Here is a 25,777-nt window from a genome sequence, read left to right as displayed (position 1 = left end):
TATTTTTTAATTTGAGGGGGGAGTTAGGGTATATGTTTAAACATTTTTAAACTACAATCATCCAACCTAAATGTTTCCTCACCAAATGTAGTTATAATATATGATAAGTGCAAGCCAATTGTTTGTATATAATGATGTTTCTACTTTGCATGCTGTGTTAATAATTACATGTATAGTTTCATGTGTCAACATTAAGTGCACTGGCATTCAAGTGTGTATGTTTCTAAATATATATATTTTTTATATAGACCTAAGGATCTGAAATAATAATAATAATAATAATTGTGTTTTACAATTTATAATGTCATTGATTCATATTTATAGTGCAAGGAAGATCCTTAAAAAGAACTTTGATTTCAAACTCTGAATTTAATTTATTTTAATTAAAAAATAGACAACTAAACAGTCAGTGATAAAATAAGAATAGATAAATGCCAAGCAATGGCACAAACAAATACAATAACAAGATACAACTAAAATTAACTGTGCTTTTTCAGGTATGTATAACAGTAATATTCAGGTACAGAAATACCACAAAAAACTGAATAATCTATTTAACTTTAAAATATCACTGGTTAGTCTTCAGTGTGTAAATAAACATTAATGACAGACAGCAGCAGGCTTATTTAGGTTACTGTCTCTTTAAGATCTTATACGGATCTAATTGTTACACATACTGTAAGTTTGTTTCTCAACTGTTTACTTTCACTTAATAGCCTATATACTGACAATGTTTAGTATAAATCAACTGTTTATGTGAATACTTCGTCAAGACAGGCATTTTGACAATTTTATGTGTATTTGGCCGTTTACGTGCAATAAGGCGCAACACAACTTCATTCTGTAGTCGCGCACTCTCAGATGCGGCTGTGTGTGCGCTCGCTTTGGGTGTGAGCTCACAGAAAGCGCACAAGTACTGAATTGAGCACATGAATGTTTAAAATTGTAAGACTCAAAAGCACGTGCGAATGATATTCCGTGATCTGTCCCGATCGTCTTTTTTACGCTGAAATATTTGCGGGAATTTCCTGTGTTACAAGAGTGGAAAATTCAAGCCCTGATGACAGTTTTTACAAAACTATTACGCATTAGGCTACATTTAAATTAGTAAAAAAAAAAAAATTAAATATAACATTTGAAAATATCAGTGTTTTCCTGTATTTTTGCAGAAGTAATTAGTAGGAGGAGGGGGTAATGTACAGTTATTCAAATAATACAGACCTCAAATGTGAAAACAGCTGAAAAAATTTAACTTAAAAAAACCTTCTAAACAAATGGCAAATGTACAAGACACATTATAATGCTTATAAATACTCCTTAAAAATGATTTGTGTGAGTCAAGACCTCATATGTCTTGCTGGAGACGAGTAATTTATTATTCTTCACATGTAAAATCATGGAAAGGCTTCAAAGTGGCAGCCAAATGGAAATGGAAAAATATACTTAATTCAGTTCTGTTCTCGCTAAATGTTGTGACAAATGTCATAAAACACATTTCAATATGACATTACTCCAATATTAAATAACTAAGTAGCTGAGGTATAAACCGGCCTGTACCATCTGTCTGTGTAAAAATCTGCATGCCTGTTAATATAAAGACGATGCATCGTCTTGTTTCACAACCTCCCCCAGAAAATTGTTGTTGCTACAAACCTTATAAACACCAAATGCCCACTTTAAAAAGGCGGTCTGACATTCTGTTCACTTCTTGAAAATACAACAAATGCATAAACACTGAAGAAAATCTAGCTTTCTACAAAAAAATAATAATAATAATAATAAACTAACAGTATACTTGAACAGCTTCATGCAGGCTTATATAAGAAAAACAAAGATTTAAAACCAAGCTTGAACATGCACTCATACAGAACGTGATTTCAAATAATCAAATGGAAACTATATCTTCTAAGCTTTACATTAGGTTTGGACTCACAAGGCTGGTTTGACCATTTCACCCTAAAGAGACAAAATGCTTTGACCTACTGATGAGCATGGTTTGTTAGAGTAGCTGTACAACAAATTAAGCATGAATTATTTATCCCTCCTTGACCCAGAAACTGGCACAAGTCCATTTTATTAGAAAGCATTACCTTTGCCACCAACAAAGAGATAAGGTAATTTCTTCCAAATACCATAAAAGGTTACCCTGGCAACTTACATTTCACACTGACATAAAAATGAAACTGTTCAGCTACAAAACTGTTTGCACCTGTATTTGTTTTTGCACCAAAGGTGTCAAAATTGTTACTTATGACTTTTGTAAAATCATTTAAAATGTATTTGCAAAAATGTATAAATAAAATCTAAAAACAAGAAACTCACATAGTTTTAGAAATTAAATATTTTTTAAGAAAATAATTCACAGTGAATCTTAAACTGAGCACCAAATATTCATGTCAATGTGACGTGGTGTTCAAAACACATTTTACTTTTGTAATGGGATCTATTGATTGATTTATTTATAAACAGAATTTGATTGAATAGATGGTGCATGTTGCATAACAGAATGAAGTCAGATTGAATGGAAGTCATGTATAATAATGCCTTAAAGGGATATTCACCCAAAAAAGCTAATTCTGTCATCATTTACTCACCCTCAAGTTGCACCAAACCTGTTCGAGTTTCTTTCTTGTGTTGACACAAAACTTTTTTTTTAACCAAACAGTTGACAGTAGCCACTGACTTCCATAATATTCTTCTTTTTTTCATACTATGGAAGTCAATGGCTACCGTCAACTGTTTGGTTACCAACATTCTTTGAAATACCTTCTTTTGTGTTCAACAGAAGAAAGAAACTCGTACAGGTTTGAAAAAACATGAGGTTGAGTAAATGAAGACAGAATTTGCATTTCTACTATCCCTTTCATAACTATTCAGCTATTGTGTAAAACATAACTTGTTTCAGAGGTAGAACACATTATAACATTTTGGTTAAAAATTATAAAGACACTCTTTCTTTCAAATAATATTTCATAACACAGGAAATTAAATAGGGAAATTTGTGTCTTCATACTTACTGTATAAAATAATATGAACATATAAATCATATAGTCCAAACTACAGCTTATCCAACAGAATTCTACATTCACGCCATCTAACACTGTAGCATCTCTGCCACCTAGTGCTTACATAGCGAACAACAACACAGTTTTCTCTATATCATAAGCTTGTGCCATCTGTTTTATCATTTTTGCATAGAGAGCAGTGGTTGGTGAATCAAACATGCAAATAAAAACCATAGAATCACGCTGGGTTACCTGCATCAATGTGTCACTTTGCGAGTATAGTGTGGCAAAGGCAGGGGCTGGGACCTCCTCACCTCCTAACGTAGATGGCCCGTCAAAAACGCACTCCAGAGACTCTACCTGAAGAGGAGCACGCAGCTCAGGTGATAAATATGAGTAGCAAACACACTCCGATAGAAACACACACACAAATATATTAAACAATGTGCCCACAAGCAGCTTTAACATGAGAGTGAAGTATGGGAAAGCGTCGCACCCTTCATTGAAACCCATGCAGCTACTGACATAACACAACAACTTCACTAAGCAACAAACATCTGGCAAATGCAAAAAACGAGTGAGGAATAGAATAATGGGCGGTGTGAGATGAGTTCAGTCTAATGACTGAACCCTAATCACCCATAATGATGATCATTCATAATGCAGCACACATACAAAGCACTCTTCTTCTAAAACCATGGATCATCATGATGAACTGCAGACACTCATAAAAAGCACACACTTGAAGTTGTGTGGCAGAAGACAGCAGGAAATTGATGTCATTTCCATAGCATGGAGTCATTCTGAGAATGCTTGGACAGATGGGTCACAATGTGATCACGTGTCAGTTGTGTGTCGTACGAGACGGTAAAGCAAGAAATAGGTGTTCTCTACATTAAATGCTTGATAGGAATCAATGATAATAACTGGCATCTAATATGTCAACATCTAATAATAGTTAAAATGATGTAAATCCTGTATGTATTTGGATTAATCAGCATAATTACTCATAGGCAGGTCCACATAGTATTGCACCCACTCAACTCCACAGAAAGTTCCACAAAGTTTCTACAGAACTGAAACCCACGTAATAAAGCTCAAGTGGAAACATAACTGGATCATGATCATAACTTTGATCATGTGAAACTAATAATAAAACATAATTTTACGTATTTGTAATAAATTGTAATGTTTCACAACACTACTTTTTTTCCTGTGTTTTTGATCAAATAAATGCAGCCTTGGTGACCATAAGACACTTACTCAAAAACATTACAAAATCTTACAAACTATTGAATAGTGGTGTATATTGAAATTTGCCTGTAAAAAACTAGAAATTCGTGATAGTTACATAAATTACATAAAACTATTAAAATAACCACAATTTATCACTCAGTGTTTCCAAATTATGTAATATACCGTGACCCACTTCTCTTACTTGTGAAGTGACAAACACACTATTTATTCATCATGATAAAAATATCGCAGCAGAGCTCTGCTGTGCTTCAGCACAGATATCATTATAGGCTTTTACAAGGACACAGGACGGTTACAGGACACTACAACTGTGGGACATGGGGAGCCACAAGATGTCACCTCCATCTGTGACGACAGTTCCAGCCAAGCACACAGGGAATCATAACTCAATCTCATAATCAAGCAAAAATCTCAAATCTTTGAATCAATATGACGTTAAACAAACTGCATTTGCTTTAGGAGGCGAACTCGGGCTGTGTGCCACTGAAGCGAAAGGTTAAACAATCCGTTACTCTGGATGGGAGCATCCCTGTGTCTTGACTGCCAGTAGAGCGGTCTGTAAATAGAAACCTGACCAGGGGCATGTGGTTCATGTGTCATGTGCTGCGGAAAGCATGCAGTCACATCATCATCAGGGCAGAGAGTGTGTAAAGCGAGATCTGATACATGGGAAATTTGATCAACAGTGACAAAATAATTTACTATCCTGCATTAAAGCCAGAAATTTTACATTTAAAGGTCCTACAGAGACAACAGCACAGCTAAAATGTGACATTGTTTTGAATGGGAACCAAAAAAAAAAAAAAAAAAAACTAAATAAAACCTAGAAATAATTTCACAAACAGTTAATTCTGCCGAAATACATAATAAATGTAACAGTTTTGATGCTATGTTATTGATTATGTTGCTAAGGGTGTTGCTTAGTGATTCACAGAACCACTGGGTGAAGCGGTCATAGCAGCGCTGTATCGTAAATAAAACACAGCTGCTGCCCAATCAGAATCGAGGAATGGAACTAACGGTTTTATAAAAACAAATAAATAAAACTTGCTCCATATACATCTGGCTGAGCATTTTAAGTTAAGCCAGGATAGTATTTTAACATAAGAAAAATTATATTTAACTTAAACTGCCCATGAGCCTTTCATTACAAACAATGGTCACAAGGTGGCGTAAGGCTACTGATTTTTCACATCGCCAGTCTGATTTGAAGGAAACTGTTTAGAATTGTCATCTTAAATCACAATCAGAACTGTCATCGAACTATCCAAGTCTGTTTTGGTAACATGATTCATTTTGAAAAAGAAAATACAACTAATTGCAAAGATGCGTGTTTGTAGCGCGATGCATGCGTTCTCAGAGCTCATATTGTTGTGAGGGAGAGTGCGTCAGCTGGGCCAGCAGCCAGAAAGCACCATCAGCCTAGAGCACATGGACTGATTTAGGAGGAATGCAGGCTCATAGTGATGACAGAGCGAGTGTGTTTTTGTGTGTGTGCGGGGAGAGAGAGCACTAGCTCGTGCTCTGCGCAGCTGAGGCTGATAGGAGGTGACAGGCAGGGCTTGTCAGGCGCTGCTCTGTCGGCATGCGGGGAGCTCCACTGATCTGAGCCCAGCACAGCTCCTTAAACATCAGCACTACTCACGGTGTGCTAAGAATTATGGGTTTTAAAACTGCCACATTCACCTGGCTTTTAAAAACAATGAAGAATAATAGTAGTTTGGTGGTAGAGGCGTTCAAGGCGTCAGCGAGGGAGAACACTAGGTCATTAATAGGTCTGCACTCTAGGAAATGCACAGAAAGCTCCATTAAAACAAAATTTCAATGCCTGTCATTCATAACACAGTGTCCTAACCAGACACGATGAGACAAGTGACAACGAAGCAATTTGTCTCTTTATACTGGATATAAAATGCACAACATCATTCACTGACAGGCCATCCACAGATATTTGATCTATAATGTGGGTGACGGATAACATGTCCATTTTAGGTTCAAATTTATCAATTTATTATATATAAATGTGCATATTTTAATCCATCTAGCTACCCATTTCTATTTTCTTTTCACTATTTATATAAACCTTCATGAGTTTATTTTAAATGGTCCAGCGTTGTGGTAAATGAATTTCTAAAATCATAAATATTACATATATTCTCTAAATTGATAAGGTCATAAAAGCTGCAAAATTATTATAAAAACGGAATATAAAATGACAGCTTTTTGAAAATTGCCACAGAAATAGAACAAAATGATCAACAAAATACCTTTGCTGGCCAAAAAAAAAAAAAAAAAAAAAGGTTATGGAAGAGTTTTTATTGTTAATTGCTTTATTGCATCACATCTGGTTAGGTCACTGTAACGTTGTGTGATATTATTTAATGTCTTACCATTATGACTGTAGTATTCCCAGAGCAGTTTAACACAATTTACCATACTTAAATCCATTCTGCAAAATTCTGTAATCAATAGAGAAAATAAGAAACAATGTGCAGATTCTTTCTGTGTAGGCCTAATCAAGATAGATTTATAAAAAAAAAAAAAAAAAAAAAAAAAAGGTTTCTCTTTTGGCCAGTAAACCGAATCATTCGCAGCTGAAACAGTTAGTGGTACTGCTAACATAAAGTACTGAAAACATAATCAGGCTATGTACATAATCTTTTTCTGACAAATGTTTCATTGTGCATCCATATTTTAAGAGTTCCACCCGACTGCCACAGAAAACTGAGTGACTGTACAGCAGAACAGTCTCTGTGGACTGGCTTTAATGCATTAATGATGACCAGATCAACAAAGCTAACTGTGTAGAAGTCCAGTTTTTAATAAATAATACTGCTAAATCTTTCTTGTGTCTGTGCTTGCTATCTTCTCATTTGGCACACGACTTGCATTAAGCTTCTGCGGTGAACTATCAGTCACTCCTTAGGCCTCTATATAAATACATAGTCGTTACATATAACTAAAATCTTCCATTTGTGAATCTTCCATTTGCTTGATTTGTGCTTGGAGTACTGTGTCATTAGCAACATGTGCTAACACATACTGTACTTTAAATCAGCTGGGAGTCTATTCTCACATGCACTTCATGAGCACTATTTATGCATTATGCGTAAGTAGAAAGTTTGAAGCGTACAAGTAGAACTGTTCAAACCAATGCCTTACAAGGTTCATCTTGGTTAAGAACAGCTTCTTATGTAGGAAGCAGATAACAAGGCACTAGCATTTGGAACGGAACTATTATTTTTCAAGGGTTGCTTGCTACTGACCTGTTTTCTCAGCAGTGGACATGATATATTACACACTACTCTATGTTTAACTTTATACAACAAAGCAGCTAGATTACAATACTTTGTTATAAGCACAAAGCCTCCAAACAGCACTACAGGTGAAAGTTACTCCATCTACCTGGCTGAAAAAAAGCAGCCTAAACCAGCCAAAGTTTTTTGCTGGTCCTATATGGTTTAAACTGGTCTTCCAACTTGGACAAGCTAGTGTTCAATTGATTTGGCTAGTCTGCAAAACTAAAGCTACTTGATTTTCTTCTGTTAATCTAAAATAGTAAAAAAAATATATATATATAATATATATATATATAATATATATATATATATATATATATATATATATATATATATATATATATATATATATATATATATATATATATATATATATATGAGAGAGAACGTACCTAGTTGGTTAAAACAGATGGGTACAAAAAGTAAATTAAATAAAAGTAACAAATGAAAGATTTTTAGTAATTAAAACAAATGAAAAATAAAACTATATAATTAGTAGTTTATTTATTTATTTATTCCATATAATAAAAAAACTGAGCTTATATTGTGGTGGGACCAGTGTAAATAAATAAAGAAATTGAAATGTTATACAAATACCAAACCAAAAGGCAACGGATTATAATAATATTTTTAATTATTAATTAATAGATTTTTCTGAGCCATATAAAGTTTTTTTTTCCCCCTAAGAAATAACGTTAACCTTATTTTTTCTATTTATTTTTAAGCTGGTTCCCAGCTTTCCCGTAAACTACTGGAAACCAGCAAACTGAGCTTAGGCTAGAAAAAAATTCTTCTCACATTCCAGTGGCAGAAACAACTTCACAGCCTACAAAACACTGAACCGAAATATTCATTCAAGATACAATGTTCTATACATTTCAATAAATGCATCTGCTTTTTTGTACTAAGGTGTCCCTAACAGAGCTGATTTTATTGCTAAAATCACTAATCAATAATGAAAATAATCTACAACAAATTGAATTATAGATCGTGTTTGTAAGCTCTGCACGTAAAACATCCATCAGCACACTCATTTGAAATAAACAGATTCAATTAGCAAAATAATCATTAGCTGTAGTCGGAGTCTTTCATTTAGTGTATATGAATGTAACTGATTTCGTGTTTATGTTTGTGCACGTGTAAACATGACACTGATGGAGATTCTATCACACACACAACATTTAAGCATGTTTACAGAGTGCACAGAGACAGTGAATAGATGCCATGCAGCACAGAAATCTGTCATGGAGCCAGAGGAATGCTGGGAGATTTTACCTTCATAGGAGAGATGTGTGAATGGGAAACATAGCCGTGTACATTCTCAATCTGGGAGATGTTCTTCTCCGACACCTGCACCAGCTCAGGAGGACGCACATCCCCTGGTAGGTGTGGAGAGCTTTGTTCTGGAGGCGATGTGGTATCCTCATCCTGATATTTATATTTCTGAGAAGGAGGAAAAAAAAGAGAGAGAGAGAGAATGCGTACAGTTATAACATAATAATATATTAAACACATTGCTTATAGCTACACTGGCCCAAACACGAATGTTTCATACACAATTTGATGTCATACGCCCAGTGTGAGAGAGAGAGCTCCTCAAACCACAGGTAGATAAGGAAATGTTGAATATAGTATTATGTTTTAATGATTAAATTGCAAAAATAATAATAATAAAATTAAAAAATAAATAATAATAATAATAATAATAAATTATACATTTCTTTAAAAAAAAAAAAAAATGCATACAACAAAAAAAAAAATCTAGATTTGCCCGTATTACATTTTACCCAATTTGCAATTTTTTCCATTTAATACCAAATGTCATACTTTTTTTATGAAATGGTATACAATCATAAAGTATTTTTGTTTTTAGATTTAAAAATAAAGATTTGCAGGTGAGATGAGAAAAATAAAGTAGTGTTTCCTTTGCATAAATTTTTTCTTACCTCACTGACAATTTTTTTTTTTATCTAATAAAAAGTAATACTTAACACTGGTTAATTCTGAGCATTGGGCATTCAAATTCAAACCGCAATGTAGAATACTTATGATCTGACGAAAAATAAAACAAGACCTCACAAAGTTTAAATACAGGACTGATACAGAACTGTGAAACACTATTTCAACTTTATTTCTCTCTAGACCACAATCCTGAGATGGGAAACACTTTTTAAATGAGCCAGGCACCCCCGGATCCTACCCGCTGCACAGTCGTCACAGTCGACCCCAATCTGCCATGACTGTATGTGAAATATTGTTCTGTTACTTTCTTAACGGGAAACGCAAATTATTCAGCAGTGCCTTTTATCCACAGACATCCATCTTGTCCACGTGCCTTGTTGACCCTGATACATATGCCCACCTCTATGGCATTCCTAGGATATGGGTTAGGAAATGCAAACACAAGTCTTGAGGGAACAAAAAGAGGGCAAGTTTCTTAGAGAAGGCAGATGCCCTAAAAAGTGGGACAAACTCCAAGATGGGGTCTTATGCTGGTTCCTTACAGTAATGTCACTGCCTCTGAGCAGCATGGGGGAAGACTGAGTATATTTGCCAACATGGAGATTCACAGTAGAATCCCATGCCCTATTTTAGCACAAAAAATTGGTCCATACAACTTATTTAAATGACTTCAGACCTCTGTATCAAAAACACATCACAAGCTACTGATGCACTGTTCTGAAGATAAGCAAGATGCATTTAAGTCTGCTAAATGAATAATCTGCTGGAAAATTATTTGTGTGTGTGTGTGTGTGTGTGTGTGTGTGTGTGTGAGTGATGTTGTGTGTGTGTGTGTGTGTGTGTGTATAAGAGAGAGAGAGAGAGAGAGAGAGAGAGAGACAGACAGACAGACAGACAGATAGATAGATAGATAGATGCAAGATTTTTAGTATTTAAAACAAATGAAAAATAATACTATATAATTAGTGATTAATTAATAGATTTTTTTGTGCCATTTTATGCTCCTAAAAAATAAAGTGGTGGGACCAGTGTGAATTAATAAATAAACTGAAATGTTATACAAATTCCAAACCAAACCAAAAAGCAACAGATATAATATTTTTAATAATTAATTAATAGTTTTTCTGAGCCATATAATTTTTTTTTTCTGAGAAATAATATTAACCTTATTTTGTGGTTGGACCAGTAAAAAATAATAAACTGAACTATTATATAAATAAATAATATTATCTAGCTGGTTAAAAACAGTATAAATTCCAAAACAAAAAGCAAAAAACTAAAAAGTAATAGATATACAGTAACAATATTTTTTTAATTAATAAATAGATTTTTTTTCTATTTATTTCTAATCCATATAAAATTTTTTTTTTAATTAATAAATAGATTTTTTTTCTATTTTTTTTTTATAATTTTTTTATTTGTTTAAAAATGATAATTACTGAAATGGGACCTCAAAATCCTAAAAAGTCTGCTGAGTTTTCAGCAGAAATGCTGTGCACAGAGTCCTTTGCCTTGTTCTGAACAACTCAAAAGTTCAAACTGAACTCTCAGCGGGCCACAAAGGCAGCAAAATTGAAAGGTGAGTTTGAACTCTGAGCCACTGCTGGGAGAGAAAGGGACAGACGGGGAGCAGTTCTGGAGATGTTATTACACCGCTGAGTGCTTCAGTGACTCGGCTTCAGGCGCGCAGCCGCTGCCACTGTGGGGCCAGCTTGCCTGGATAATGAGCTGCTCGACTGGCTCAACGCTCTCTCGCTCTGTGCTGGTCCGTCCAAACTGAGCTAACGTCAGTAAAACCTAACAAATGCAGAGAGATCACTCACACAACCATTCAACCGAGGAGGACAGGTCTCGGAAAACTTGACAGCAGTGAAAAACGAACGCTAGACAGGCTTTACACAGGCGATGTCCTCTACAATACAATGCCACTGCCCTAGAGCAGGGTGAACCTTGAGAAAGAAATGCAGTTTGATGGATGCTGTATAGGATCTTAAGGAGTGGAAGAGGCCCCGCGCCTGCTCCTCGTGCCCCTTCTGTATCAGGTCTAACCGTGCTGCTGTAAAGCTGTCAGCTCGTGTCTGTTTATTTGGCAGAAAACATACCGAAGCCCAGAGCTCAGCAAACACAGCACTTTATTATAGATGCTTCACCTTGAACACCTTCAGGAGAGCTCTGTATCATGGCTGCACTTCCCACAGCTCCCAAAACAACCATATTCACTCCACAAGACTAAGCATCATTTGCATGATAAATGCGTAATCAGCATAATTTGGGATTATGAAGTCTGGCACTTTCACCTCGGCTGAGCAGTTGTTGCTGAATATCTGAGGCCCTTCAAACAAAAGGCAATCATTCTGTTTGACAAAAAAGGGGTCAATTATGAAATAAATTCTACTGTTTTAGAATAATAAGTGTTTCAATTATAAACTGAGACACTGTTATATTTACCAGACAGCACAGGCCCATTTGAAAGCATTTGACCTAATTATACCACTAGTGAAGTTTGCATAATATTCACCAGCTTTTCTGTGTCTGGGCGAGCATGTTTGTCAAATATAAAATGATATGTGGAACACTACCACTACCACACTACCACTGTAAGGATTTTTTAAAAATGGTTTTGAAACGGTCTCTTAAACTCAATAAGGCTTCATTTATTTGATCAAAAATTCTGTAAAAATCAGTAATATTGTGAAAAATTATAACACTCTAAGATAAGTTTATGTTAATATATTGTAATATATATATATATATATATATATATATATATATATATATATATATATATATATATATATATATATATATATATATATATATATTACAATATATATATATATATTTTTAATACATCATACATACATATCAAAATAATATCAAAAATTCGACCTGAAAAAAAAAAAGATTAAGTACAATTTAATAAAAGATTCTTTAAATGTACTTGTGGTACAAAATTACAAGTTTTTCTGGGTCACGTGTGAAATGATCCTTTATAAATCCTTCTAGTATGCTGATTTGGTTTCTAAAAAACATTTCTTCTTATTATTACCAATGTTTAAAATATTGCTTATTTTTGTGGAAATTTTAAGGAATTCCTTGATGAACACAAAGTTCAAAATAATAGCATGTATTTGACTTTTGATCAATGTGACCTTCAATTTCTATTAATTTCAATTTCTTTGAAACAAACAAAAATAAAAAAAAAATTACTGCCCCCATTTTTTTTTAAAGGTATTATATTTCACTTCTTGTCCTGCTGGCAAATCAATAATAAAGGTGTAGATCACTAAAATTAAAATTCTGTCATCAATTATTCCCCCTGATGTCATTCCAAAATGCTCTGCTCATCATACATAATGACTGTATTACTTCAGATGACTTTGATTAAACCAATGGAGTTTTATGGATTATTAATCTATCCTTTATGTCCTTTTTGGAACTTTTGGACCACAATGACTTTCAAAGTCACAAACAGCAACAACAAAAACAGCAAAAACATTTTTAATATACTATCATACAAGCATGAAATAGCATAGGGGTGAGCAAAGGATTACAGAATATTATTTTTGGGATGAATAATCCTTTTAATCTGACAGTTTCTGAAACAATGATGCTGGTTTCTATATGGTCCAAGCTGACAGACCATTTTGGACCAGCAACAAACTAGCTATGATGTTCCAAAATAGCTTAAGCTATATTTTCCAGCAGTGCTGTTGTAAAATTAATTAAAAAATAAAGTGCATATTTGATCACAACTTCATATGCCATCCCAATAAGCACTGAGAACTGTACTTCCCCCTCCCTCTGTCTGCCCTTTTCCTGCTGTGATCCACAGGGCAGACAGGAACGAGACATGAAATCATCACATCCACTCTGACTCCTGCTTCAACCTGGGAGATGAAGAAAGAGCTGACATCTAAACAGACAGTGTGCTGTGAGCAGAATTAAAATAGTTTCTGCCTCTTGTCTCTCTAGGAAACATCATGGCCCTCCCTCCTCCCAGCTGTCCCCACTGCAAAACCTAAAATTAAACTTTCAAAGCGCATTGCCACTGCTCATCCAAAACCGAAGCAGGCTGAGTTTTGTTACACTCAAACACCAGATGACAATACAAATAAAGCAAGAAAAGTGCTATGGGTCACTTGCAAAACGTTCCCCAAAATAAACTTGTCTAAAGACCTCAAAATGAATTGCTGGAACTCATAAACATGCAAAAACATATATCTATTTATAATTAAATGATAAGAAACATTATTTTATTATATATCAAAGAACATAATTTTTAATGGAAATAATAGAGTTCAACACAAACACATTCATGGTTTGGTCTTGATTAATTTTTTCCTGAAACTTTTTAATTGAGTTATGGGAGTATATGCGGGGGGGAAAAGACCATTTAAATAAATAAAGGTCGGGAAACACCATCTTTCATGATTAAGCATTGGTTAAAAACAAACATGGACAGATTTAACTGCTCAAATTGGAAGCATAAATCCTAAAAAACAAATCAAGCACAAATTTTGTTTTTGTTACACATCAAAAAAGAAGACGGCTGTCTATTTCTTGGCAGCTCTCCCTTGAGATGACTATAATTAACTAACAGGAAGCCAGCTGTAGGTCCTTTATGAGAAAGCTCTGCATTACTGTGAAGATTCATTCTGCACAAGACAGGAACAAAAGCCATAAGCAAATGCTGGGTGAAGAAATGGGGTTTACAGAGTTTAAATGGAAGCAGAGAAAAAGAAGCAAAATGAGAGAATGGACCCTAATTTGACACTGATTTGCAAATTCAATTGTAAAATGGGTTGACTTCATGTCAATGAAAGGCTGTTTAATCATATTTCAATAAGTTAAACAAATAATTTGCAATTGGGTGGCATAACATCTAATTAATTATATTTACTTTTTAATCAATTGACAGCCTAATTAAATCGCAAAAAGTTCATGACATGAAAAATATTAATAAAAATAAAAATGTATACTTTTAAGTTTTATTTCTAATTTCTGATCTATTGACAAGATTCATTTAACTCGTTTACACCTATGATTGTTGCTTCGCTCTCATACTTTCCTCAGGATTTTGAGATGGGAATAAGTGTTGACCATCCTCAAGCTATGAATTAACATAACAATGCTGATTTAGTATTTATATTCTAATAGTAACTCAATCAACATAAAAAGCAGGATTTTATTCTATTTCACCCCAAAGACAATTTTCTTAATATGAATTTATAGTAGCTTTTGACCCAGAAACGCTGGATTCAGCACTCTGTTTTTGAGCATGACAGCCTAGTATCCATAACATAGGCTAAAATACTTCTAGACAGCAGAAGAGGTTTGAAAATTGGCTACATCAACTCTTACTTCCAAATTTAGTATTAATGTGTTCCAATTGGACTGCAAATATACTGTAATCCATTCCAAATGTTATTGTAAATTTTACATATTATGATGCTTTTTTTTTTCCTTTTTAGAAGCTGATCGCTGAAGTCCTTCCAACAACACTGAACTTTCATTTTATGAAAAAAAACATTTTAATTTTTTTGTTTGCTTGGGTTTTTCAAAAGAAAGAAATGCATAGCATACATGTTTTGGAGCAACATTACAGTGAGTAAACGATGACAGCATTTATTCTGGGGTAAAATATTCCTTTAAGCTTGCACTCACAGAAAAATAACTAAAACATTGTTTTAGGTGTAACTTGTTTGAGAACCACTGGATAACACAAAACAAGACACCCTGGAGTGTAGCATCATATCCTGTAGCTCATATTTGTTGTGGTGTAATATTCCATGCTTAAACTCTTGTGTGATTGGAGTAAAAATAATTCCGGACTAGAGTGGAGTTCGTTCTTTCCCTGGTCTTCCTTCTTTCCTTCCCTTCTTTCCTCATCCATGCCCTCGTTACATCATATGCACTCGGGACAACCACATTGCAAGACGTTTTACACACTTCAGTAGGATTCCCTCTGCTGCTCTAATAGCTTATCAACAAAGACATAAGGGGTGATCAATTCTAACATGCCTTACGTAACAAATTGCTAATGAATGATGCTCATGTGAGAGCATGTGGAACTGCCGCTCAAAAAAGGAACTTTACATATTGGTTGTTGATTTCTAACATGCCTTACTGTAAGTCCCTGTAAAAAGGAAATACTGCCAATGATACCCAGAATAAAAATCGACTGCACTTCAGTTATGTAAGTCAATATGTCCATAAAAGGATTATCCATAGCTTGATGTCCAAGCATATCTTGATAGAATAACATTAAATAAATTCAATCTCAGACAAATAGCAATTTTTACATCTTGCTACAAATGTACAATCAAGTTATATGTTTTTTAGGTAAGTATGTGTAAGTATATTAGTTTAATATGAATTTTTTCGTTATGATGAATTAACGTGTCTCTGGTAATGTTTATTAAACATCTTTTTATGTATTGTTTTTTATTAATTATCTAATGTTTTAATATTTGTTTTGTATTTAGAGATGATTAATTATGTATTTTACTTCATTTTTCTTAAGCGTAATTCAGAGCTGGGTAGTAACGGTTACATGTATCTGGATTACCGTAATCAGATTCCAATATCAGTACTGTAATAGAGTAAACTACTTTTTAAAAGTACTCGTAATTCCAGAACACAGTTACTTTTTATGCGATACAGATACATTTATTTACACAATGGTAATAAGTTTGATCAAAAATTAATTGATTCTCTAAATTCCTTTTTGAACGTTTATATTTTTTCCTAATAAAACCTGTGCTATTATACGCTCGTGGCTTCTTCCAAAGATTTCCGTCGGAGAGGGGAGGGGTGTCAGAATCACGCCCTCAGAAGAATCAGCAACAAACATAATGGAAAATAGTGGGAAAGCAGCCTTTAATCACTGGAGTACAGCCAGCATTAATTTAAAGAAAGTCACGGGAAAAAGTCACTGGGTCAGTGTAAGATCTGCCTACGCAGATAATTACGCTGTCCACGGAAAATCTTTGACCTAGCAAAGTTCTTGCTGGAATTTCATGTTCTTTAATATATCTCTTGTAATATTGATTTGTCTTCATGGTTACTACCTTATTGCACTTCAAGGCCCGTCCAAAGCGGAGACGCATTTCGCTGTATATGATACATCTTGTACGTATAGGTGTTTCGTCCACATGGAATGGCGTTTGGCGAAGGAAACTGATATTTTTTAAACCGGGTCCAGAGGGCAACATCTGAAAATTGACGCCTTTGCGTTTCATGTGGACAGCAAAACCGTAGATTGTCTGAAACGATTCACGTCATCAGCCCAAGTCTCGCCCCTAGTCTAAACCTGCTACGTCACGTAAGAGCAACAAAAAAATGAACAAATAATGAACAATTGTTTTTTTATTAAGAATAAAAAAATTAATAAATATTTGTTCCATGTTCGTTTGTTATACCGACTCGCAACGGTTTATGCGCATAGCCATGTCTTCTCGTATTTAGGGTGTCCTGTGGCACAGATTTCGTGCCATGCTGGTCTAGCATGGTATACATTTTCGTTTTTTTTTTTTTTTTTTTGGTTTTCTCATTGTACTATGCAACTTAAAATGTTTAGAGATAGAAATGTCATTGCTGTGTGAATTTAGGTTTTTCGAATTTATGTTGCAATGCGCTTGGTTGATGTTTTTGATACAGGCATATACACTCTCTAGTGTTTTTTTTTTTAATTTGATATGTGACCCTAGCAGGGTATGCTGTAATTCATGTTTGCAATATGTTTTTGTAAGTAGGTTTCAAATTAATAATTCTAAGCTAAAAGCTTTTAAAATCAGTAGTTCATTAGTAAGTGTAATCTAATCTAAGCTGGATAAGTAATCTACCCAGCTCTGAGCACCTTAAATTTACAAACTGAGGGTGAATAAATTCTCAGCATATTTTCATTGTTTGGTGAGCTATACTTCTTTATATGAAAGGAAATGACTGAATGAGTGATGTTCTATACAGTAAATTACAAATGCTGAAACACTGAAAACTAAGAGAAGTCCAGGAAAGCTCAAACAAATCATAAAATCAACTGACTAACCAACTAGGTTTTTCCGCCATGGGATTTTAGAGAAAACATCTTCAACTAAAAGGATTAGACATATTTTAATACTATACTTCAAACAGAAAATTATATCACTTGGCAACAGGAAAATAGAATAATAATTCAAAGAGTTTATTCAAGCATCAACTGAAGTGAGAAGTGAGCTTGAATTTACATCATAAATGTTTAATATAGTTTTAGGAGTTATAGTTGAGGAGCTCTGTGTCGCTGTGTGATTGTTTAAACTTGTAGCTCTTAGCAAACATTACATTATGAGAGGGGTCATAAAACAATCTGTGCTGAAATGTTCCATTTCAAGGGACATGCACACTTAGAAGTTCACATAATCTAGGACAAGATGTCAGCTGGGAAAACTGAAAGGTCAGCAATGAAATACTCATATCAACAGGTGAATCACATACTCATAAGAACAAAATTGATTACAAAATGCTTAAATTCTTAAAATAGCAAACTTTCACATCACACTTTTTGTCTGGCAAGCACATCTCAGCAGGATTAAATCAATGCGACAGTTTAGCTCAGGAACTTCATTCGACAAATGAAGGATGCATTTGAGCTTTAATTATCAATGTGGATTGTGTATCCAACAGGCTTCAGTCACATTGCTGACTTCAGTCAGGCATCTATACAGCTGGATGACAGCATGGACAGGGGTGCTGTATTATTTAAGCAATCTTCAGTCCCCTTCTCACAAACCTACTCTAATTTTTATCTCCTCAGCACTATATGAACCCACCAGATACCAGCAAGCTAATGCAACTTTCAAAAGCTTAAATTTAAATTCAAGACTTGTGCATAAGATTATATATTTTAGTTATTTTAAATTGTAATATTTCACAACTTTACTATTTTTACTGTATTTTCGATCAAATAGATGTCTAGATCTGCTTTTAATAGATGTCTAGATCTGTGTAGTTTTACTTGTTCATTATTCAGCAATTCACTGTCCTTTAAAACGGCAGCAAAACCTATAAATAAAACATTCAGCCAATGAGGCATTTTAAAAGACCCTTTAGCTTAGCTAAGCATAGTTATAATTTAGACAACTGTTTGATCAAAATGAAATTCATACATCAACATGTTAATTTGTCACATTTAAACAGCTGAAGTGGCTACCCAACATGCACATTGCTATGTTTCAGCTAAGCACAAATGGCAAGGAGTCTTCTCTGTGCTTGCTCTACACTAATGGGGATTTACGGTCACTAGGAGTTAACAAGGGCTTCCCCGAGCCCTCTGATCTCACGATTAGCAGAAAAGAAGGTTCAGCTATAATGACAGAAAGCTTTTTAGAACTGATCAGTCTGTGCAGGCTCAAAGTGACAAGCCGTAATCCTGTGCACTCTGCAAGTTTCTATGCTTTGAGACACAGAGAACCAAGACCAACCATTCAGCGTGAAATATCGAAAAATAACCATTTTCCCTTCATCCTATTCATAAATATAATTGGGACACAAGCTAAGACACCCAGAGGACCTGGCAGTTATGTAACTAAAAGAACTTGCCATCCCCCTCTGAACAAGATGAGCAGAAAATGGACCGAAAGGAATCCCAGGCCTGAGCTTTAGTCTTTATCACGAATGAAAACTTCCATTGGGCTGCATTCATTTGGCTTCGAGCTGAAATCAGTCTGTTTCAGCAAACAGACGTCCAGAAGTCCCTCAAGATTTTTTTCACAGACGCATGAGGTTTGCACACGGTGGAATTAAAAACAGGATGGAACACACAGCTAGGTACAGTCTGAATTTTGACAAGCATTGAATTGAGATCCTGGTTGGAGAGTATCTACCTTCAGTGTCAGAGCTCTTACCGAGCCTTTCATTTTGTCAGATTAAAGCTGGACAAATGGAAACTCTGTCAGACTTTCGACCTTAACCACACATAATTATTAGGATCACATCCAAAGGAATGGATCATTGCCATAAGGGTATAACCTGGAGCATGTGTTCAAATCGTAACCCACTAAAGGTGTCATCAACAAAATTATCCTCAGTGTGAGGACGATTAGCAGCTAAAGTCCTAGGAGTCCAACAATTAGAGTCCAAGGACTGTTTAAGCAACTGTCAAGTAATGCATCTTTCGAATTCAAAACAAGCCCTACCTTGCATCCAAACATAAGTGAGATGGTGCTGTTGGTGCATGCTACTTTACAGTGGCACAACATTGGCGAAAAGCAATCCAAGTTTTTGATGCTGGGAGACATTCTCTCTGCGTCCGGGCACTTCAATCCATCAGAGATTGAGGTGCCGGCTAATTGCTTTCATGAGTGCTGGCCGCTGCCTGCTTTTGATGTGCACCCTCATCTCTTGGCTCGGTCCGTGGCAAGGAGAGCAGAAGCGGCGACGTGATGCCTTCATCCAGCGAGCCCTTGTCAGTTGAGTCCACCGCTCTTCCGTCCTCTTTCTTCGCTTGACTCGACTCAATCGGCCCGACAGCTTAAAGCGCTCCCGAAGAGAGCTGCACTTGAGGGAGCTCTGGAGAAGCCATGCTGCCTACCGTGACCAGGGGGTGGGAGGAGGAGGTGCAGGAGGAGGGTTAAAGGGCAGCAGAGTGCGCAGGGTCTCGTGTCACAACACGAAGGACTCTGAGCGATCCATTAGCGCTGCTGCGCTTCCACCTGCTGCAGAGGAAGCGCTGCCATCACTCCGAGGAAAAAGGAGCAGGTTCGGACGCTCTCCTACTCAACTATCCAAACAAGACGTGGTCCGCAACGCAGAGAGAGAGAGAGGAGAGGTAAGCAGACTGGAGGGGGAGGGGCGAACAGTAGCGGTGAGCGTATTACACAGTTCACTAGAGAGAAACAGAAGAGTTTCTGAGCCGAAGGTTGCAGTGTCAGGACAGAGAGAAGGGGATAAAAATGATCTGGACCATTCAGAGGTGAAACCGGGGCACACAGAGACTGCTTTCTCAACAGATTTACAATCACAAGGACAACAGAGGAGGGAAGATATTGAATCAAACGGCAGCTATTATGGCCTGTAATGTACAGTTATGAAATCTGATCTCAAAAAGCAATATGTCAGTGAAGTTATAAACTTGACCTGAAACAGATGACAGTAGTTTATCATACACAAGGATCCATCAAGCTTTCCCATGTCAGTTCAATAGCTCAAACCTATTGTTTTCTTGACCAAAAACAAAGTTCTAACAGTGAAAGCTATCACTGAGAAAATGTATCAGCCATGAAACTGAACAGTCCAAGTCATTGTGTGACTTACTGTTTACTGCAAACATTTGTAACCGCTTCTTTGATAAAACTGCACCTATCATAAAATTAGGGTTGGGAATCATTAGAAATTTTCTGGTTCCATTAAAATCATTAAACAACTATTAAAAAAAATAGTGGAAAGGACAAATGCACAATACTCAACTACTCATTGCTCAATACTGTTAATTACTAACGGTCAACTTAATTTAAAGGTTGGCGATGTCAAAATTCAACATATATTACAGTATACGGATCTTCATAAATATGGTTGGGTATTGTTAGAAATTTTCCGGTTCCGGTTCCATTTAAAAGAAATATTATTATGTTTTTTACTATTTTACCTTCATTGAATGTAGTGTTGCAGGAAGGTATTAAGTAATGCTGAGTATTGCTAATCCATCAATCAGCATGTGCTTCAAAGTTGATGTTTTTTACACTATCAATAACATTTTGCTTTTCAAGCAGGAATAAGCGGTCCCTTTAGGGCTAAGACACTTGTTCATTTCCCTAAATTAATGAAAACTGTTATACTTATAACCATGTATACACACACTCCATAAAGCCCCTATTTTACAAATAATAATGCTGTCAGGAGATGGTGTGATGCAATGAGTGGTTTCCACATTTTTAAACATTTAAATTGCATGAAAATAAATATTTTCTATCACTTTGTTTATCACTCTTGAAATGACCTGTACACTACATAATATAACCCTCATACTTACATAACAATAGCAGTCTATTTATTTAGTGGTCCAAGTTGAAGTCAGTAGGTATATTAATGACAATATGAGACAATTATATTGTAATTTAGTGGCAGCAGGTGCTGCACGCTGCCGGTATATGTACAGTCAGACAAAACGATGTGCACAGTTATCAATGGCACGAGTGCACATATAGTCATGGGAAACAATGTGTTCGCGGCACGTCTGTAGAGTGAACGTCATTGGAAACAATGCAGAGATGTTCACAAGTCTTTAACTTGGAGTCCGAGTCAAGTCTCGGGTCTTTGGTCACGAGTCAGAGTCGAGTCTCAAGTCATTTAATGGCTCACATAAAAAAAATCCCATTCAGAATCCTCATGTATTGAAATCTTCCTATTTACTTTAAGCTTTTTTAGGCTATAGACAAAATATATTATCTATGATCTATGTTTGTTTTTTTACAGAGGTGTTAAGATGTAAGGTTAATGTACATCCAGCCTGTTACTTATGTTTTAATCCATTACCATGTTTAAAATTATAATAATTATATATTCAAATTATATAATAAGAATCCTATCTACCATGCCACAAGGAAATATGTGGCAAAGATATTACAAAACCATATAAATAAATTATTTATTTTTTTATACAGGTCAGGGGTATTCAATTAAAGTCCCAAGAGGTGCTGTCCCTATATTTTCTTCCAAGCAAAATTCCGGACAAGAAAAAAAAAATTACATGTATTGTATTTTTACATTTAGATACATGCAGGGCCATGTGACAAAAAATACTGTTTCTGTTCAGGGTTTTTTTTCTCCTGAAATATATACTATTTTAATATTTTACTTAAAAGCACTATCTATTAAAATGTCTAATGTTAAAATAACTGCAAAAATATAAAGAGTATTTATTTATTATAAAAAGTACATAATCATTTTATTGTACAGTACAACTGTAAAATTACTATACTAATATTTAATGTTGTCATAATTTCTTCATTTTCAAAAGTTAAACCACTGAACTTTTATTTTGGTGGAAGACGACAAAAGGTCATTAAATGCTCTCTTTTGTTGACAACAGCCAGTTTATAAGTGCTTCTCTTAAAAAGCTTGGGAAGATAGTTGACATGTTGCATCCCCAAATGCACATCCAAAATCAGAGCACATGCAGAGATGAGTTAGCATGGAGCAGAATTTACATAGAACCGAGTCGCTTGGAGACATTGAAAACAGCAATGTGTGAGCTGCTTCCATGTATAAGAACACAGTGCTGCGCTTCCTCACAAATATGCAGCGCATATATTTATTTAATGAAACTACACCCTTTGGGATTGGATTACGACACTAAGCCATACTACGCTTTTGGTTTTATTTTGATTAATGCAGCCCAATCCAAAACAATAAATTAACTTCAAATAGACAATCTTTTCGGCTAATAATGTACATCAGAACTATCAAACCATTAAAAGCAGTAGTTTTTGCTTTGGCAAAAAATATTTTGTCCTATCTGTAAAAAGGATCGGCAATAGTTTTAAAGGTTACCATTAAAGGTTCATTTCAGTATTTCAGGTGAAATTGTGAAGGTCCTCCTAAATTATGAAGCATGAGTTTATTAGAAGCCTGTAATAAATCTGAGTGTGATCATTTCTCCTCTGTCCCTCCTCCCTCCTGCCCCCCTGCCACACTACATCATTTGAGCCGTTACATCATCAGAGTGCAGAGAGGCATGCAGATCCCAGACTACTACAGCACAAACACACACACACACACACACACATAAACCTCACTATTAGAAACAAAAGCTGCATCTGTTGCAGGAAAATCAACTTATCTTCATTATACAGCAACATGCTACTTATTCCATATAGTACTACTACTACTAGTGATAGTTTTTTTAACAAATCATTTCATGTCATTAAATATAAAACATTCATATTTTTGTTATAGTAATGTGACCACCTTAAAACTGGGAATAACTTAACAGAACTTGCATTAATGTGGTTTCATAATATTCATAATATTCACATTCAGAGTCATATTCTTCTGAGTGATCGTTAACTACAAATTAATTAGATTAAATATTGCAATGATGAATTATGATAGTAAAAGGCTACATAGAGAAAGTTAATTTCTTGTTAACGGCCAACATATAATAAGATAAGAGCCACAGTTTCCCTGGTAAATATTTCAGTGTTTTTTGTGAATTAAGAACAGAGCACCATCCATCATCCGATCCTTTCTTCAACAAAGTGATTTAATCTGGCAGCGTGACATTGGTGATATACACAATGACTTTTGGAGGAGTTTCAATCCAAAAAAATTATTCATCCAAAGCTGAAGCTTGTTATTAACTTCTAAATCAATCCCTGTCCCTGAGAGTTTCAAGGAGAAAAGGACAGTTTGTACGTAGATCCATAAACTTGTCTTAGTTTTGAAGCATTTCTTCAAGCAGAAGTTGGTGTATTGCTGTGTGCTCAGCAGTTTCTCTGAGAACAATGAGGACTTCTCTCCTAATAAATTGTGTACGCGGGCTGATGCTAATCATTCCACTGCCTTGCAGAAGCTCTCAGAGAATATCTAGATGGCAGACTGCTGAATTCCCACGATACCATCAGAGAATCAGATACCGGTAAGACAAGTGTGTGTAGAGATTCACATCCATAAAGTGGAGAGAAACTTGTCTCTCATTGGCCAGATGAGTCTTTGTTCCAACATTCATTTCTGCTGAAATTTGTCTTTTAATACCTGGATGCAATCTTTTCCATAAAGAGAAAAGGCTATGTGATGACATTGAAGGAAAAGTTACCAAACTACACAAAAGTTATCAAGGTGATGACAGATTTGGTAATATGCCATATGGTACATAGCCCCATAGCTCAGAATGTATTCAGAGATTATCTGAAGGTGAAGTCATTTTACAAGCCTAAAGTATCATTGTAATCAGTCTATAATATGGGGCAGGTTTTTTTACTGTTCACATTTTTTTAGCCTAATATATATAGTGCTGGACCTCTAAATTAATTAATTAATTACATTTATTTTATTATTCAATCATTATTTAACATGCAAATTTACTGCTATATTATGCACCATATATGCACATTTTAAATTATGCATCATATTCATATAATAAAATATAACTTTTAAAGTAATGATAATAATATAAAAAAAACACACACAACCAAGAACCAGATTTCACTCATGTTTAGATGTATACAGTTCAGTTGTGCAGCATTTTTTTGACCAAAAAAAAAGTATAATAATAAAAAATACAAATAAAAATGCAATGTTATTTTCATTTGATTACATTTTTAAAAATTGAGTACATTTTTAAAGGTGTATTATTTTAAGGAATACATTTATTATTTTATTGTACAGCATTTTTGATGTAAAATTTGTAATTTATTAATTCATAAAATTAAAATTTAATTAAAAATTAAAAAGTAGCTACTCTGTGGAGTCAATTTTAAACAAACAGGTTATGTTTACATTTATTCTCAAGATCTAACAGACACGTGGAAAGCATTTCTTTCTCATTAATGCTAAATGAATAGCGTGATAAATACCGTTATGGAAAAAAATATTTATTGTATTTTTGGACATATCGCCAATCCCTAGTCCATCATGTATAAATTATGAAATGTCAGCATGATCACCACGTTAGCTGAATAGGGCAGTTGGATTATGTTTAATTAAGTTTGATGACAGTGGGTCTTAATTCTTATTCAAGTTTTTATTTAGGGTTGGTTTAGTTTCGAGGTGTGGATCTTTACATTTGTGTGTGAAACTTCCAATGAGTTCTGAAATATGCAGTATCTGCACTCACTGGACTTGTGTTAAGTGTTATGATGACACACAGTGGTCAGATGTTACTGTCAGACACAGAAAGCACAGCTCATTCTGAGGAAGAACAGAAATGAACTCAAACACTGAAGTACCACCTAAATACCATGATACTTGAATTTCACACAGTTCCTTTTGCATATTACTTTTTTATGCAAGGGATCCAGGTTGGGGCCATTTTTCTTCTCCATCATATCCTGACAGAGAATGACCAGAGGAACTGAAGGGATGAGAACAGGTCTGAAACAATCCAATTATGTCACAGCTTTGACATTAATGAGAGATTTCATTCAACAGTACTCATAAATAATTTATATAACATTAAGTTAGACAAGGAGCATGTGAAGACAGAGTAGGGATATGCAGAATTACATATTTTCAAAATCAATTAGTCAGTGATTTGTGCAAATGACTAGTCAATTAATC

At 34.9% G+C, this 25,777-nt stretch overlaps 1 protein-coding gene across 1 annotated transcript in view; it reads right to left on the bottom strand.

Moving 5' to 3' along the window:
* LOC109084421 (disks large homolog 1-like) overlaps positions 1-25,777 on the bottom strand; it is a 113,455-nt gene that overhangs the window by 59,482 nt on the left and 28,196 nt on the right. The window contains exons 4-5 of the mRNA XM_042758308.1: positions 8,837-9,004; positions 3,258-3,365 (exon numbers count right to left, since the gene is read on the bottom strand). Of these exons, the coding sequence (XP_042614242.1) occupies positions 3,258-3,365; positions 8,837-9,004 (276 nt within the window). The remainder of the gene's footprint in view (positions 1-3,257; positions 3,366-8,836; positions 9,005-25,777) is intronic.

This window comes from Cyprinus carpio, chromosome A6 (assembly GCF_018340385.1).
Source record: "Cyprinus carpio isolate SPL01 chromosome A6, ASM1834038v1, whole genome shotgun sequence".
NCBI classification, from domain to species: domain Eukaryota; kingdom Metazoa; phylum Chordata; class Actinopteri; order Cypriniformes; family Cyprinidae; genus Cyprinus; species Cyprinus carpio.
The sequence above is the reverse complement of the archived record's forward strand: the minus strand, read 5'-3'. Positions and strand labels throughout refer to the sequence as shown.